This window comes from Centropristis striata, chromosome 7 (genome assembly GCF_030273125.1).
Source record: "Centropristis striata isolate RG_2023a ecotype Rhode Island chromosome 7, C.striata_1.0, whole genome shotgun sequence".
Lineage (NCBI taxonomy): Eukaryota > Metazoa > Chordata > Actinopteri > Perciformes > Serranidae > Centropristis > Centropristis striata.
This window is the reverse complement of record NC_081523.1, coordinates 9,917,205-9,932,246: the sequence shown is the minus strand read 5'-3', so window position 1 is coordinate 9,932,246 and position 15,042 is coordinate 9,917,205. Positions and strand designations below refer to the sequence as shown.

Here is a 15,042-nt window from a genome sequence, read left to right as displayed (position 1 = left end):
TCTTGGTCACCAACAATGCTGTATCTGTGTGTGTGTACCTGGTGTGTGTTCTGTGGGCGTGTGCTAGGTGGTGGATGTATCCAAGCGGATCTCGGATGTTCCAGAGTGGTTTAAAGGAGCGCGGCTCAACTACGCTGAGAACTTGCTGAAACATGCAGACCAGGATAAAGTAGCTCTCTATGCTGCAAGTAAGTATATAAAGTACAGTATACGATGCAGATTAAAAACGATGTTATATACAACAGTACATGCACCTTGAATGTTGGCTTTATTGATCTCTAGTGGGAATCAAATCCCTTATCTTAGCTGTGTTAATGCCACGCATAAAGCAAAACACATCATAAAACAGCAGTGATTTTTTTGTTTTATTCTTCCTCATACATTTACACACCCAAATCATGTCGAGTAAGTTCAATTTCAGTGCAATTTAATTTAATTGTGTTTGCCTTGCTTACTGTTTCTGCAGTCTGATGTTCTCCTTCCAAGTTTACCTTCACAGTTTGTATTTGCAAATGAGCCGAAAAGAAACTTGACAGAGGAAGAAGGCGTGAAAGAACAGAGGTTGAATTTGAGTCACAGAATCACAGAATCACAGCATCGATGCAGGGCTGCATACGTCACTTTGTCAATAGATTCACTGCTGCCCCCTCCTCTACCTCTCAGGGCTGTCACATACTAATGGATGGGTCCTTCTTTATTGCCTTATCTGTGTGTGTGTGTGCATGAGGGTGGGAGAGGGGCCTCTCACACACTTATGTGCACATACACACGTACACAACCTGCTGCAGGAGCTGTAATATAATTATGAGGAGGCCCATTGGTCACGATGCTGTGGAGCCTCTGTGAATGTCAGGAGGCTATTACTTAGCAAAGACAGAGAGGACTGGAGCCTGTCTGTGGCTCTGTCCTGCCACACCATCAGTCTCTATTTATGTCTCCATCTCTGCCTTTCTGTTTATCTTTTTCTGTGCTTTTGACTTGAATTTCAGGGGTTTTATTGGCATCTAGATCATCCCATAAATAAATACAATTTTCACAAAGTGACCCACAAAGCCTTAAATGTCTAATCGAATCAACAAATATACAAGTTTCCTTAGTTTTGCACAATAATACATATTTATGTCTGTTTCTGTCCCATTTTCTCTTTGTGTCCACCAGCGGAGGCAAATGATGAGATTGTGAAAGTGACGTTTGGGGAGCTGAGGCGCGATGTGGCGTTGTTTGCTGCAGCCATGAGGAAGATGGGCGTCCAGACTGGAGACAGGGTCGTAGGTGAGTGGCAGATTTATCAGTTTCTGTCTCCCTGTGGAAAATCAATAGAGTAACCTATATTTATACAGATAATCATATTCAGTGAGACTCATTCTCAACAGAGACCTGTTAAGGACATACAGGAACATAACACAAAGTAACAACAGAACGGTACATTTATACAAAGGACACAAAGACACTAAGATCTTTAAATCTAGAAATGAGAACAAAAGATGTTCCAACTTAATTAATTACCTACCAAATTTATTGGGAGATAGATTATTAGCTCTCCTCCTGATTTCTGTGTTTTTTCTCCTTCCAACTTTCTTCTTTCTTATTTGAAACATGTTACAACATGAGTTGGACATGGGCTCCTTTGCTGCAGATGTCTGTGTGTTTATGCCTTCTGGTAGAGAGGGCTTGGCTGTCTTGGCACAGGCTTCAGCTCTTTCTGAAAGTCTCCATTTACTTTTTTAAAACTTTCATATTTGTACAAGGAGGAATGGCTGAGGATGCATGTTTTTTTTCTGCACACCCCACTGTACAGTACATTCATCCAGATTTAAACATTTATTCCCCCAAACTGAGCAGTATGAACTGGCACTGAGGAGCACCATTACAGCAACTGGAGCTTTTATACATTTCCCTGTGCCAATTTGTGAACAGTACATTTTTTGGGGGGAAAACAATTAGAGTGTCAAATGCTTTTAAGTGCTTCTCTGCTTGTTGCCACGTTGCTGGCTGATGAAATACACATTGAGTTTGTTAGAACTGCTCAGCTCCCTGGAGTTTAGTTACTTTAAACAAACAAAAGCATATCAAAGAAATAATCCATGAGGTGACGTTTTCTTATCACAAAGTACACAGTCTTACATAAAACGGTTAATTCAAACGTTTTTGTTTTACATGAACAAGTTTGTTTTAGTCAGCTATCATAAACATGTGTCAACTTATCCAGCTCAGCAAAAGTTATTGAGGAAATGTCCGTATATATCGTATGACATCACATTTGTTTACATGCATGTTTGTTTACATAAGAAATATCATCAACATCTCAGCCAACACAATGCCATAAAAAGGGTTTATTCTGAAGACTTGGACTTAGTGCCTAAGTATTTTTTAAGGAGCCTAAGCTTAACAAAACAGGCACAATAGTTAAGATGTTACAGAAAATGCTTGTGGATGTGAACTAGAGAAAGTTGTACTTATAGTCCTTAACCTCAGGAGCTTTGACCCAGAAAGTTGATCCATTGACACCAACTCTAAGACTGTATTCTGGCATAATCCCTAAAGAAAGTCAAGTAATCTATATTCCCTGGCCCTCATATATTCAAAAGTTCCCCGCTTTTTATTTTGAAGCAGCAATGTGACTGTGGTTGTTTTTCCACATGCACATATTGAGCTACACTGTCCGGGAACAACCAGGGTGTGTAAAGTTAGTGCGAGTGTGTGTGCTCAGAGGGAAGATGGATATTGCGGTAGGGAAATCCATTAGCTAAATTACTTAAGCTCTGTGGGAATCTCATTAGAAAGACTGTAGGGATGGAGGGAGAAAAAGAGAGAGAGATCCCACCCACTTCATGCCTCCTTTCTCCTATCTCCCCATTACTTCCCTCACATATCTAAACACAAAATCTGTGCGTGTGTTTAAAATGTGTGTGCACACTCGTGTGTGTTAGAAACAGCGATGTCCTTGTCCCCCGGCTGCAACTAAAATATCTTGTCACTGTCTGTAATCCAGAAGATATATAGGCACTTAGCTGATGAAGCAAGCCAGCCTTAATAGCAGGAAAAGAGCCAACACACACACACTCACACACACTCACACACTCACACGTATGTATTCTCCCTTTCGTGCACTTCAGCTCTGTTGCTTCCCTTTGGTCCTGTAACCTTTAACGTCCTTCACCCTATTATGAAGCTTGTATCGAGCCTTCACCTCTACTGTTTTTTTTTCAATAGGGGAATGCATTGTTTTTTTTGCGTAATTAGAAACACACACATTGTGCAACCACAGTTTTCTACTGTTGAGCAATAAGATTTTAGAGTCAGCAATATGAAACAAAAATGCAGCAGCAATATCTTGCAAAATGTTACAACAAACAAACAAATAAAAATGTATAAATAATAGAAATTACACCATTGGAATTTGTGCAGCTTGTACATTCCAATAAAAGGATCAGAAACTAAAGGAAATGTTTAACTACCAGGACATATTTTCTGTAGCACACACTTCCTAACTCTGATTCGAGGATATTACTCACAGATTACATGGAATATGTGTCATGTAAACCACCACTGACAACACCCAGAGGTTTTTAGATGACTAAGAAATGTTACCAATGACAACTTTATACTGTAACATTGCGCAACAGTGCTGAACAAGAGACTTAAATCTCCTCTCCTCTCCTCTCCTCTCCTCTCCTCTCCTCTCCTCTCCTCTCCTCTCCTCTCCTCTCCTCTCCTCTCCTCTCCTCTCCTCTCCTTTCATTTCCTTTCCTTTCCTCTCCCACACATACACAAGGGCAGTGACAAGGACATCTCCTATGATGTAAACAATGCACGATTTGATTAAAAAAACAACAACGACATAGCTTATTTTAGTAGAATGGTACATGAAATTTGTGTCTGGGAAAGATTTACATCAAAGTTTTTTTCCTCAGCTAATATTAAACCAGTGGGTCAATTTACAGGGCTAAAATCTCAATTTTAAGGGGAAAATGTTGGCTCTTGGTACTTGATAGATAGATACATACATAGATCGCTACTTTATTCATCCCCATGGAGAATTGTAGGGCCCAGCAGCAGCTAACAATACAGTGCAGACAAGCAACACAATTAACAGGTAATAAATAAAATAGACGAACAATAAAAAGTCAGTTCTAAATAATAAAAATGAGTGAAAGTGTCATTAAAAATGGATAAATATATGACATCATTAGACATCAAGACACTGTCCAGAGAGAGAGAGATAAAGAAGGATGAGTCCTTAAATGCAGTATATTTGTCATAAATTGGTAGGATAAGAACATAGTAGCCAAATGTTAGAACACTGTGTTAATGCATTTTATTTTACCTGTCAACATCCTGAAGAACAAGTTGACTTTCATTCAATGACTATCAACAAACCTGAAGAGTTTTATAGCAGTATATCTGATTAATCAGATTAGAAAAGCAGTGTTTTCCTTCGCCATAAGCAGCGTTTTTATACAACAGACAGATAGTGGTTTATCATAACAGCAGCCACAGAGGCAGTCAAGCGAAGTGTTGTCGTAAGATTATGATCCATGACGCTATTTGTCCTGGTCCGGAGAGGAGAGGGGATAATAATTGATGAGTGTGTCTGTGGAGCAGGTGTAGCAGGTGTAGCAGGATGGTGATGTGTCAGCCCAAAGATGTAACCAGCCAGGAGCAGCTTCCTGGTTACGGCAGGACTCAACATAGCAACCAATAAAACCCTGATTAGTGATGAATCATAGAAAGTGACAGCATGGTTGCCTTTGACCAGTCAGAGTGCTCTGCTGGAACTACTGGCTGTGTAATTGCTTTATTATGTTAGATTAGGTACACGTAGCTTCTGTGTGGAGCTTTGTCAAGAAAATGTTTTTTACTTTAAGTCATAATTAACAATATTCTCTTTTCTTTTAGTTTAGTTGGTAACTTTTGTCACAAGTGGATGGCTGCATTGACTTCAGATAAGCTCTCTCCGTCTCTCTGATTTTCTGTGTCCGTCCAGTGAAAAGACTTGTAATGTCCTTGGGCACCGTTTCCTTTATCGATCAAGGAGTCCCGTACATCACAGCAAGACAGCAGTTATGATCTCAGCCCTGCTTGTTAAGAATGAAATATTCTCACTGCCACGGTTGATTTTCATCAGCTCTCCCTCCCTCTCCTTTTTTTTCTTTACATTCTCATTCCCTTTATCCTCCTCTTTGCCTCTTTGTCCATATTATTTCTGCTCAATATCATTCTATATTTCTACCTTCCATGCTCTCCCTTTGTCTTTTCTCTCAGTAAGGTATCCTACTGTGCGTTATTCTAAAGTTATAAGACAGAGACTACATAACAAATCCAATTGCTCTCATTTTACTACTGCTAGATAACCTAAATGACTTAAAATCTAACAAACAATAGAATCATTCCTGATAGGGCTTGGCGATATGGCCCATATGTTCTTTCCTGATATAGCATGTTGTCTGGTAATTCAGTAAATAAATCTTGTCAATATGAAGTAAACACTTAATGTTTTGCTCCTGTCTTCCCCTCTGTAGGCTACCTGCCTAATGGTATCCATGCAGTGGAAGCCATGTTGGCAGCAGCCAGCATCGGAGCCATTTGGAGCTCCACATCTGTCGACTTTGGAGTCAATGTAAGGACTATATTATACCATTTGTTGTTTGTTTTTCTTTCTATACATACAGTGTTTAACTAATTTATTAGACCAACTGTCATTACAAAAAAAACGAGAAAACATAAATATTTAAGAAATCTTTCAAAAGCTTGTTTAAAATTAAAAATGTTATTGTTATTTATTTGGCAGATAAAAAACTGAATTCACCTTTTTATTCCCACTGGGCTCACTGGGCTTCACAGAGAAGTCAGATATTAATCAAGCTGAACATTCAACCACTAAAACTAATTTTTGTGTTCAGGAATGCAAGTAAATAACTATAATTTGACATCTTAATCAAGATATTACAATGAGCTTTACTACTTTTACATTTTTTTGGAGTAGATTTTAAAATTAAAATTATATTTTAGCATTCAAAATATAATTTTGGTTAAAGAGCTTCTACATACTGGTGTATTAACAATTTAAGATAGATAAAAAATATTTTTGTAATTACTAATGCTGTTAAAATAACCAGCTGTGGTATCAACCGATGGTCTAATTAATTTGTTAAGCACTTAATATTTGAATTTTTCTCATACCATTGTATCATCAACACCTAATTTCTCTGTGTACTTTGTCATTTAAATTATATTTTTTGAATAAATTCCCATGCAGGAGGGATTTAAGCACCTTAAGCAACCAAAAATATTGAATCAGCTGGTTTAGACAAAGCATTTCTGTGGACTGTTAAGGACATCAGTGCTAGAAAAGCATAATATTTTAAGTACTAGTGTCAGAGTGGCAACCTTTATCTCTTAATCCCGGTAGAGCTCAGCCTTCACCTATAGTACTGAGCTGCACTGGGTCAATGGTCTTTTATCCTCTCCTGCAGGGGAATTAAGATTGTGGCAAAACAGACTCACATATGCAAACAAACGCATACATATAAAGGAAAGGGAGAATAAATCTGTCAGGCAAAATGTGTATGAGTAAGCGTGATTGTAATTAACTCAATCCTACAGCAACTCTTTCCTCAATGGTCTTAGTGTCATCTTGCTCTCTGCTTTTTGTTTCTGGTGTGCTACTGCCCCTTCTGGCAGACCATAGAACTACATGTACAATAAAAGCATGCTTTCATCCTTAGTGTAGGAAGTTAGGTGATATTTTTCCTGTTTTAAATAGATGGAAATGTACAAACAGTCATGGAAAAAATTACTAGACCACCCTTGTTTTCTTCCATTTCTTGTTCATTTTTAGTTGTGGTACAACTAAAGATACATTTGTTTGGACAAATGTGGTAACAACAAAAATAGCTCATAAGAAAAGAAAACCATGGAAAATGGCTAGATTTTAGCTCTTAAATTAAACTCTTATGAGCTATTCCCAAAAAAATGTATCTTTAGTTGTACCACAACTTAAAATGAACAAGAAATTGAAGAAAACAAGGGTGGTCTAATATTTTTTTCCTTGACTGTATGTACAATATTGAGTTATATTGTTCAGAACCTTCATTAAATTACGTTTTGCACTGGTGTTGTCTGTACTTAAGGAGGAATGTAAGATAAAATCTTTCTTTTCAGGGGATATTTTTGTTTCTCTTACTGCAGTAAATTATGATTTATTTTGCTGTGTTCTCTTCTTCAGTTTGAACTCTTTCTCTATGTTTTTTGTCTCAGGGAGTCCTTGACAGATTTTCTCAAATCCAGCCCAAGCTGATCTTTTCTGTTGCAGCTGTGGTTTACAACGGCAAAACACATGACCACATGGAAAAGCTGACCAGTGTCGTCAAAGGTTGGCACCCACATAATGTGTCTGAACATACATTTGTACAAGTGTCTGATTTTTATTCCAAGATGACCATCAATTCACTCTAGTAATAATAAAAACATTTGGCTTCTTCAGCTAAAAACCTGCTGAAGCGACAGAGACAGTCATACTGTGCCAGGATTTAAAAAAATATATATTAAAGATGATTTGGTCTCTTTACAGCAATTAAAACTTAAAAGTTTTTTCTGCTGACAAGTAGAAAGAGCCATTAGACTATTAGAGTAAGACCAGTAGACTCGAATAAAGTTGCTCTACTGGGATCATAATAAGTGTTTAAATTAAACTGTTGAAAAGAATCAATGCATAACAGATACTAGTAGATAGATGTAAAGTATGAAGAGGAATGTCCAGAGAGTTATGAAGCATATTTGAGTTTCTAACAAAATAAATCACTCTCTCTTTTTCTCTCTAGGTCTGCCTGACCTGAAGAAAATAGTGGTGATTCCCTACGCTCGCTCCAAACATGAGACTGACCTCTCCAAGATCCCCAACAGGTGTGTGTTTCTGGATACAACTACACTCAAACTGAGAAACTGAAACACACTTTTCATATGACATAAAGCAGGTTATGGATATACTCTGTTATTCACAAATTGTGTCAGTCTTTCTTTAATTCTTTCCGTCTTTTTTTCTCTCTCTTGCTCTCTTTTTTTTCTCACTCCACAGTGTATTTATAGATGATTTCTTGTCATCTGGTCGTGGTGAGGGCGACCAGTTTCCTCAGCTGGAGTTCGAGCAGCTTCCATTTAATCATCCTTTGTTCATCATGTACTCTTCTGGCACCACAGGAGCTCCTAAATGTATGGTCCACTCTGCTGGGGTAAGAAAATAAAACATAAATATGCATCACTCTCATTCACACACTGCTGATTATTTTATTAAAAAAAAGAGTGTTGCATCTCAATGGCCGACCTGTAGGGCACCCTGTATACTTGTTTGTATTTGTTAAACATTTAATTGACTTATGTAAAACATTTGGATCCAGGATCACATTTTGAATCAGAAACAAAGTGACTCTTTTTTTGGCCGTTTAGGTTGCACAGTTTTTCATCACTGACACACGAGTGTTCGGTGGACAGCAGCTGTCTCACACACACATTAGCACACGCTGGTTGCATCTGTTTGCAGAGCTCTCCTGGGTTGGCCCATGTGTACAGTTTGCTATCTAGTGCACACTATTTATATAAATACACATGTGAACAGTGGTGGAAGAAGTATTCAGATCCCTTACTGAAGTAAAACTACTAATAGCACACTGTAAAATTAAGTAAAAGTTATGCATTCAAAACATACCTCAGCATCAAAATGTACTTAAAGTATGAAAAGTATCTTGTTATTCAGAATGGCCCCTCTCAGATTGTTTTATACAGTATATTCCAAATATATTATTGGAATATTATTATTGATGCATTTGTGTAAGCCACATTTTAATTTTCTAAAGGTAGGACTCATTTTAAGTATTTAATATACTGTTAATAGGTTTAATTAAAAAAATGTCTTAACACTTTAAATTGATTTTATTTTTTAATGTTAAATCCTGACAATCTGGAAAGAAACTAAAGCTAGCAGCTAAATGTGGTGGAGTAAGAAGTACAATAATTGCCTCAAAATGTTGTGGAATAGAAGTAAAAAGTTACATTAAATGGAAATACGTAAGTAAAGAACAAGTGCCTCAAATGTGAACAATATAAAAAGTAGGGGATGTTCTCAATAAGAACTTTCAAGAAGAAGAAAAACATTAAGAAAAAGCAGAAGAAGGCGAAGAAAATAGTTGAAATTGTTTAGTAAAACCCAAATTCTAGATTTTTGAAAATCTCCCCACAGGGTCCATTTGATCAAAGCTTTTTCTGGAGCTTTTTTTGATCAGAAAACAGACTTTGCCCAGTTGTTATGGTATAACACATGGTTATATGCTCATGTTTTCATTCATTTTGGCTGGAGAGGTTTCAACTTAACTGTGGGCCTTGGCAATGGCAGTTGAAAAAAAAACTTCACCACAAGGTCCGTTTAGTATCTTGTTTAGAGCTTTTGATCATTTTAAAATATGAGGCTAATGGGCTAACCACCGCTGTCATAGAGAAATAGATATAAAAACACACTTGGAACATTAAGAGCAAAACGGCTGCTTTATGATGTAATCCTGAAATTACAAATGTGTTAATAGTATAGTGCAAGCACTTGTGGGAGTCTTTTGTCATGCTTTGTGATTTTATCATACTTCTATTTTACAGTACATTTCATCAAAGAAAAAGGAACATTTTTAATCAAATTATGACTAAATTTGAGTCACTCTTGGCCAGCTTCACAGTATTATTAACTGTAAGCCTGTGATTTTATTACATTTCCCACCACAAGATGGCAGCAAACCTCCATCACCATATCTTCCAAAGGTTATTCGCTCTCAGGAGAGTGTGTGAATGACTTTTTTTTTTTTTAAATGCTGCATGCCACATCTGAGTGAGGGAGTGTTACATGTATGTGGGATTTTAAAAGGACCACTGCACTTTAAAGGCTGAAACACTCAACACACAAAACGGGTTAACACACTCAAACAAATGCATTCACACATTGTCACAAAACGTTCTCCCTCTCTCCCTCTCGGAGATACCTATTTTCCCCATTTTTCTGTTTCCTGCTTTAACCATCTACTTTTCATATTGTTTTTTCTATTATTAAATTGCATGCATTTTCATTTTTTTACACTTAGTCCTCCATTTCAGAGTCTCTTTTTAGTTTTTTTTTTTTCTTCCCCCCAATGATTTCCTTCCGTTTCCTTCCACCTCCTTCTTCTTTCTTTCTATTACTGCCTTCCTCTCTGTCTCTTTCTTGTGTGCCCCCTCCTTCTCCCCGTGCCGCCGATAATTGGACAGTAATGCGCTGGTGAAAACATTTCGTATTGCAACGCTGGCACTCCTCTCTGGCTCTCCCAATTAGCCCCGGCACTGTTGCGCTTTCTGCTTTGTTACGGCTCTGTTAACATGCTGTCAGTAGCAAGATGGCACGCACCAAAGGACGGGTATGGCAGCTGAGTCCTGCCAAAGATTATATGCACACACTCACGCGCTCACACACTGAGCACCTGTTTGTATTAACACATCAAGGCCTGAAACTTAAACACACACAGTCACACATACTTATACAGTTTCTACTCACCGCCAGCGATAATAACCTATCCGCTGTGATAAGTTGGAGAATTCACCTTAACACAGATTGCACATTTTGTCTAAAGAAGGTCCTGTGTGTTTTAGTCTTAAAAAACCTTACATGCTGTTTTTGAATGTTTGGAAGAGGATTAGGGCCATGTAGGAGAAAAAAATAAATCATTATTAAGTTTTTTTTTTTTTTTTTAAAGATTATTTTTTTGGCATTTTTATTGCTTTATTGGATAGACAGATAGAAAGGGGGAGACAGAGGGGAAGACATGCAGCAAAGGGACCTCAGGCCGGATTCGAACCCGGGTCCGCTGTAGCAAGCACACGGCCATGTGGTAAGCGCTCTACCAGTGTGAGCCACCGGGACGTCCAAATCCTTATTAAGTTTGAGAAAAAGTTGAAAATGACGAGAATAAAGTTGAAGTACAATGTTGAGAAAATACTTATATAATATATAATATAATACAACATATGTCTAAAAAATTCACATAAATTACATAAAAGCAGATTTTCCCCAAAATCTTGTGGTAGCCTACTACAAAGAATAGCTTATTTATATGCAGGGGGATTTTAGTACTAATACCCCCGTAAATATTGTAGTTATTGCCCATTTTATGACATTTATGAAAATCAGGTTGTAGCTTGCAGTCTACCTGACTGTTCAGATATATGCCGTTTCTCTGAAAACAATGTTACTCTGTTGACTTATTGACACAAATCTGTAAATCTCTTTCTGAACTTTACCGAAAACAAAGTTAACTTTATTCTCGTCATTTTTACTTTTTTCTTGAAATCGTATTTCAACTTTTTTCCTGACACTGACTTTATTCTCGTTATTTTGACTTTTTCTCGAACTGCATAATGAAAAAAAATCCTCCTCATTATTGGTTTTCTCCAACTTGGCCCCAATCCTCTTCCGTTTGAATGACAGCCTGTAATATTCAGGTGACTTTGGCATTCTATACAAAATCTTCAAACAATTCATTATCTCTTTCTTTCTCTGCAGGGCACGCTCATCCAACACTTGAAAGAACACATTCTTCATGGCAATATGAACAGCAGTGATGTCATCATTTACTACACCACGGTAGGTCTACCATCTTTTCACTATAAAAATGGCGTTCGAAATGTTTAAGGTCTGGGGAACATTCTAGCGCTCTCTTGTTGTCTCATCACCAACAGAGGTAGAATGTTCAGTATTATGGGTTGTTTTTAATCATGAGCCTGGTCACAGACACACACACACACACACACACACACACACACACACACACACACACACACACATCTTGTCTAATGAGCAGCACTGAGATGTGAAGGTCAGAGCTGTGCATAATTTTTAGTTGTTCCTAGAAGATTTAAGCAGCTTTTGATGATAAACACTGAGGAGCACAATTTCATGTTGATTAAAGCTGCAATTTCTGTGGGATGTGGATTTGTGTGTTTGCACATGATTAGTGCAACATTTAGAGTCAGGATGGTTTGGCTTTTTTTTGACACATGCATGTCGTTGGGAACAACTAGTTATTTTATTTTACAAATTGATGTTGTAACGCGTTGGTGTCTTAGAAAGATGTTTTAAGATAATTGCCATGAAGTACCTCATATTGGAAAAATATCATTGAAATCTTAGCAATAAAAATTTTATAGATTATCAATTAATCTGTATTTTTTTTTTTTTTTTTTGGGTAAGTTGATCAATAGCTTGTTCTACCAAATAGTATCTATATAAAATGATTTTCAAAGTTAATGACCACATTGACAAATTTCTTCCTTGTTTGCATAATACATTTTGGTTGGACACTACAATGACCCTCACATTTCAGAAGCTCGACCCAGTGAAAATTTGACATTTTAGCTTGATTAATGACCTCAATGATTAATTGATTAACATAAATGTTGATTCATTTTCTGTCAGTCGACTAATCGATTAACTGAGTAATCATTCCACTGCCAACATGGATTAAAGTTCTCCGTCGCTACGACAAATTTCCGTCATTTGGAGTTCACAGAGGCCACTTATGAGATCAATATAGCCGTGTTTCCTTAAGGGTAAAGAGTGACCGCTGGGAAAGTCTCAGGCCACGCCCTCTCAAATGTCCGCTCACTCTGCGTGTCTCCATTACAAAAAGGGCTCCACAGGGATTTACTAGACTCCGGAGGTGAGGTATGGTTTTCGATCGTAGCTTAATCGCTTAGCGACAGTTTCGATCGTGATCCGTGATCACATGGCTAATTATGCACAGTGTCTCCGCTGATCATAAACATCATGATATTAATTAACCGGCATCTTTAACTGTGCACAGTGTCCGGTGCTTGTTGTAAACAAGCAGAGATCGCTAAGTTAACACCTCCTGCAGCAGCAGCACATACACACTGTACAGCTACAGAGCTAACTGTTAGCCTATTAGCAATTTAATTGTGATGTTGTTTGTTTGATGCTTGTTCTGTTTGTTGTTATTTTTTTTAATAAGACAAAGCACAACAGAGATTTGCACCCATTGTTATTTAATCATGGGGCTGTTTGTTGATTTTTTTTTTCTTATATATAAAAGGTTTACTTGAAATAATAAGGAAAATAAAAAGTTATGTAATGAAAAGTTATGTAGATGCTTGATTATTTTAGAGAGTAAAGACAAGCTTTGCACAAAAAATGCAAAAAAAAATGCAACAGGTGCAATAGAACAGCTGTTTAAAATCCTCCTCTTGTAAAACAGTATTGGTTGAGCATCTAAATGCGATGGCTGCATTTGGTGCTAAATTCTTATGCATTTGTATTTTATTAAGCAGGTGTCAAGTAACCTAACCTGGAACATGTTTCACACACTGCACATGACTTGGCTGTAGCACGAATAAAATTTCAGTCTCAAGATTTTTTTTTCTTTAATCCATGCCCAAAGGTTATTCAATAAGCGTCTTATTTAGTACATAAAGTGTTTCCTTTATTAGCTTGACTGACAGTGGTCTGTAAAGCTAACATTACCATCAGCATGAACCTGCATTCAGGATGATGCCAAAGCTCAGCACGTTGAAAATGAAAAACAATAATGTGAACCACAGATACATATCCCAGGCTGCAGGAGCTGTCCATTTTGCTCCCTGTTTATCTCACATGTGTTTATCCATATGAGTGTTTATAGCAGATAAACTGAGCACTGTGTTTGTATCTGTGTGTGTGTGTGTGTGTGTGTGTGTGTGTGTGTGTGTGTGTGTGTGTTTGCTGTCCTTAGACCGGCTGGATGATGTGGAACTGGCTGGTGTCTGCTCTGGCAGTGGGAGCTTCAGTGGTTTTATATGACGGTTCACCACTAATGCCCACACCCAACGTACTGTGGAACCTGACAGACCAGCTGGGGTGAGTTAGCCACACACACATGCACAAACAAACACACACACACACACACACACACACACAGGAGAGGCTGACAAAACAGAGCGACAATGATTGAATTGTTGTGCTGTTTATTGCTTTTTGTTGGAAGACGATTTTTCATTTTAAATCCCAAATTAAAATGGCCTTCTGAAAACACACTTTTATTATCAAGGCTTTTTTTGTCACCATTTAAAGTAATATTTAGATAACGATCAAGATGAATGTCTATGAAACATAAAAAAAAACACACGGAAACACAATTTATCAACAAATTTTATCCCGTGCCTACTGTAGCCTGCTTTTAATATAATTTTTGGGGAAGAGTAGCAAAGAGACAGACAAAAACCAGACAATGAAAGGAGAGCGGGGGACAGAGAGTGTCAGAGCCAAGGTTATAATCATTTTGGATTTTTCATTAATTTCAATGTGAATTTTTGTTGACAAATTCAGTTAGTTTAATTAGTTTTTAGAGTGAGTTTGCTAGTTTTTACTTTTGGAAATTGCTTAGTTTAAATTTAGTATTTATTAGTTTTAGTGTTTTTGTAATGGGGTATTTGTTGGATGCAGAGAGGCTACCTTGTCGTTCGTGGGCGAGCTTTTCAAATGAACTTTCAGGTTCATGGGGTTCTTTCCCTTAAGAAGTATTCCACATATTTTATAACCTGCTTCCACTATAAGGCACTTGATTCTATCTTTGACACAGTCATATTCAATGAAATCCCAAGTAGGATTCTGCTGCTTCCTCCCGACTGTTGCTGTCACCATTATGCCATAAGGCGTGGGTAGGTCGGGGACTGCGAGGTGCCGTAATATGTCGGCAGCTGGCGTAAAACTGGCAGAGCTAAATAAATAGATTTCATATCAACCAAGAAGGCTTATGTCTAAAAATAAGTTGCCAAAGACGAAAATGAAGGTTTTGACTATAATTGTAGTTCATTTTAGTTAGTTCTGTAACCACACACAATAAAGTTTCATTTAGTTACCGTTTTTTTCTTATTTCATTAAACAAAAAGTTTTTTTTCAATTCTAGTTGTCATTATCTATAATGACCTTGGTCAGATCACAAGCAAAGAGTAAGGTTTTCAACAACAGAACTAATAAAATGT

At 37.4% G+C, this 15,042-nt stretch overlaps 1 protein-coding gene across 1 annotated transcript in view; it reads left to right on the top strand.

The window, feature by feature from the left end:
* Positions 1-15,042, top strand: part of aacs (acetoacetyl-CoA synthetase) — a 39,995-nt gene that overhangs the window by 3,221 nt on the left and 21,732 nt on the right. The window contains exons 3-10 of the mRNA XM_059336872.1: positions 68-188; positions 1,159-1,272; positions 5,523-5,620; positions 7,261-7,375; positions 7,824-7,905; positions 8,078-8,231; positions 11,570-11,650; positions 13,794-13,918. Of these exons, the coding sequence (XP_059192855.1) occupies positions 68-188; positions 1,159-1,272; positions 5,523-5,620; positions 7,261-7,375; positions 7,824-7,905; positions 8,078-8,231; positions 11,570-11,650; positions 13,794-13,918 (890 nt within the window). The remainder of the gene's footprint in view (positions 1-67; positions 189-1,158; positions 1,273-5,522; positions 5,621-7,260; positions 7,376-7,823; positions 7,906-8,077; positions 8,232-11,569; positions 11,651-13,793; positions 13,919-15,042) is intronic.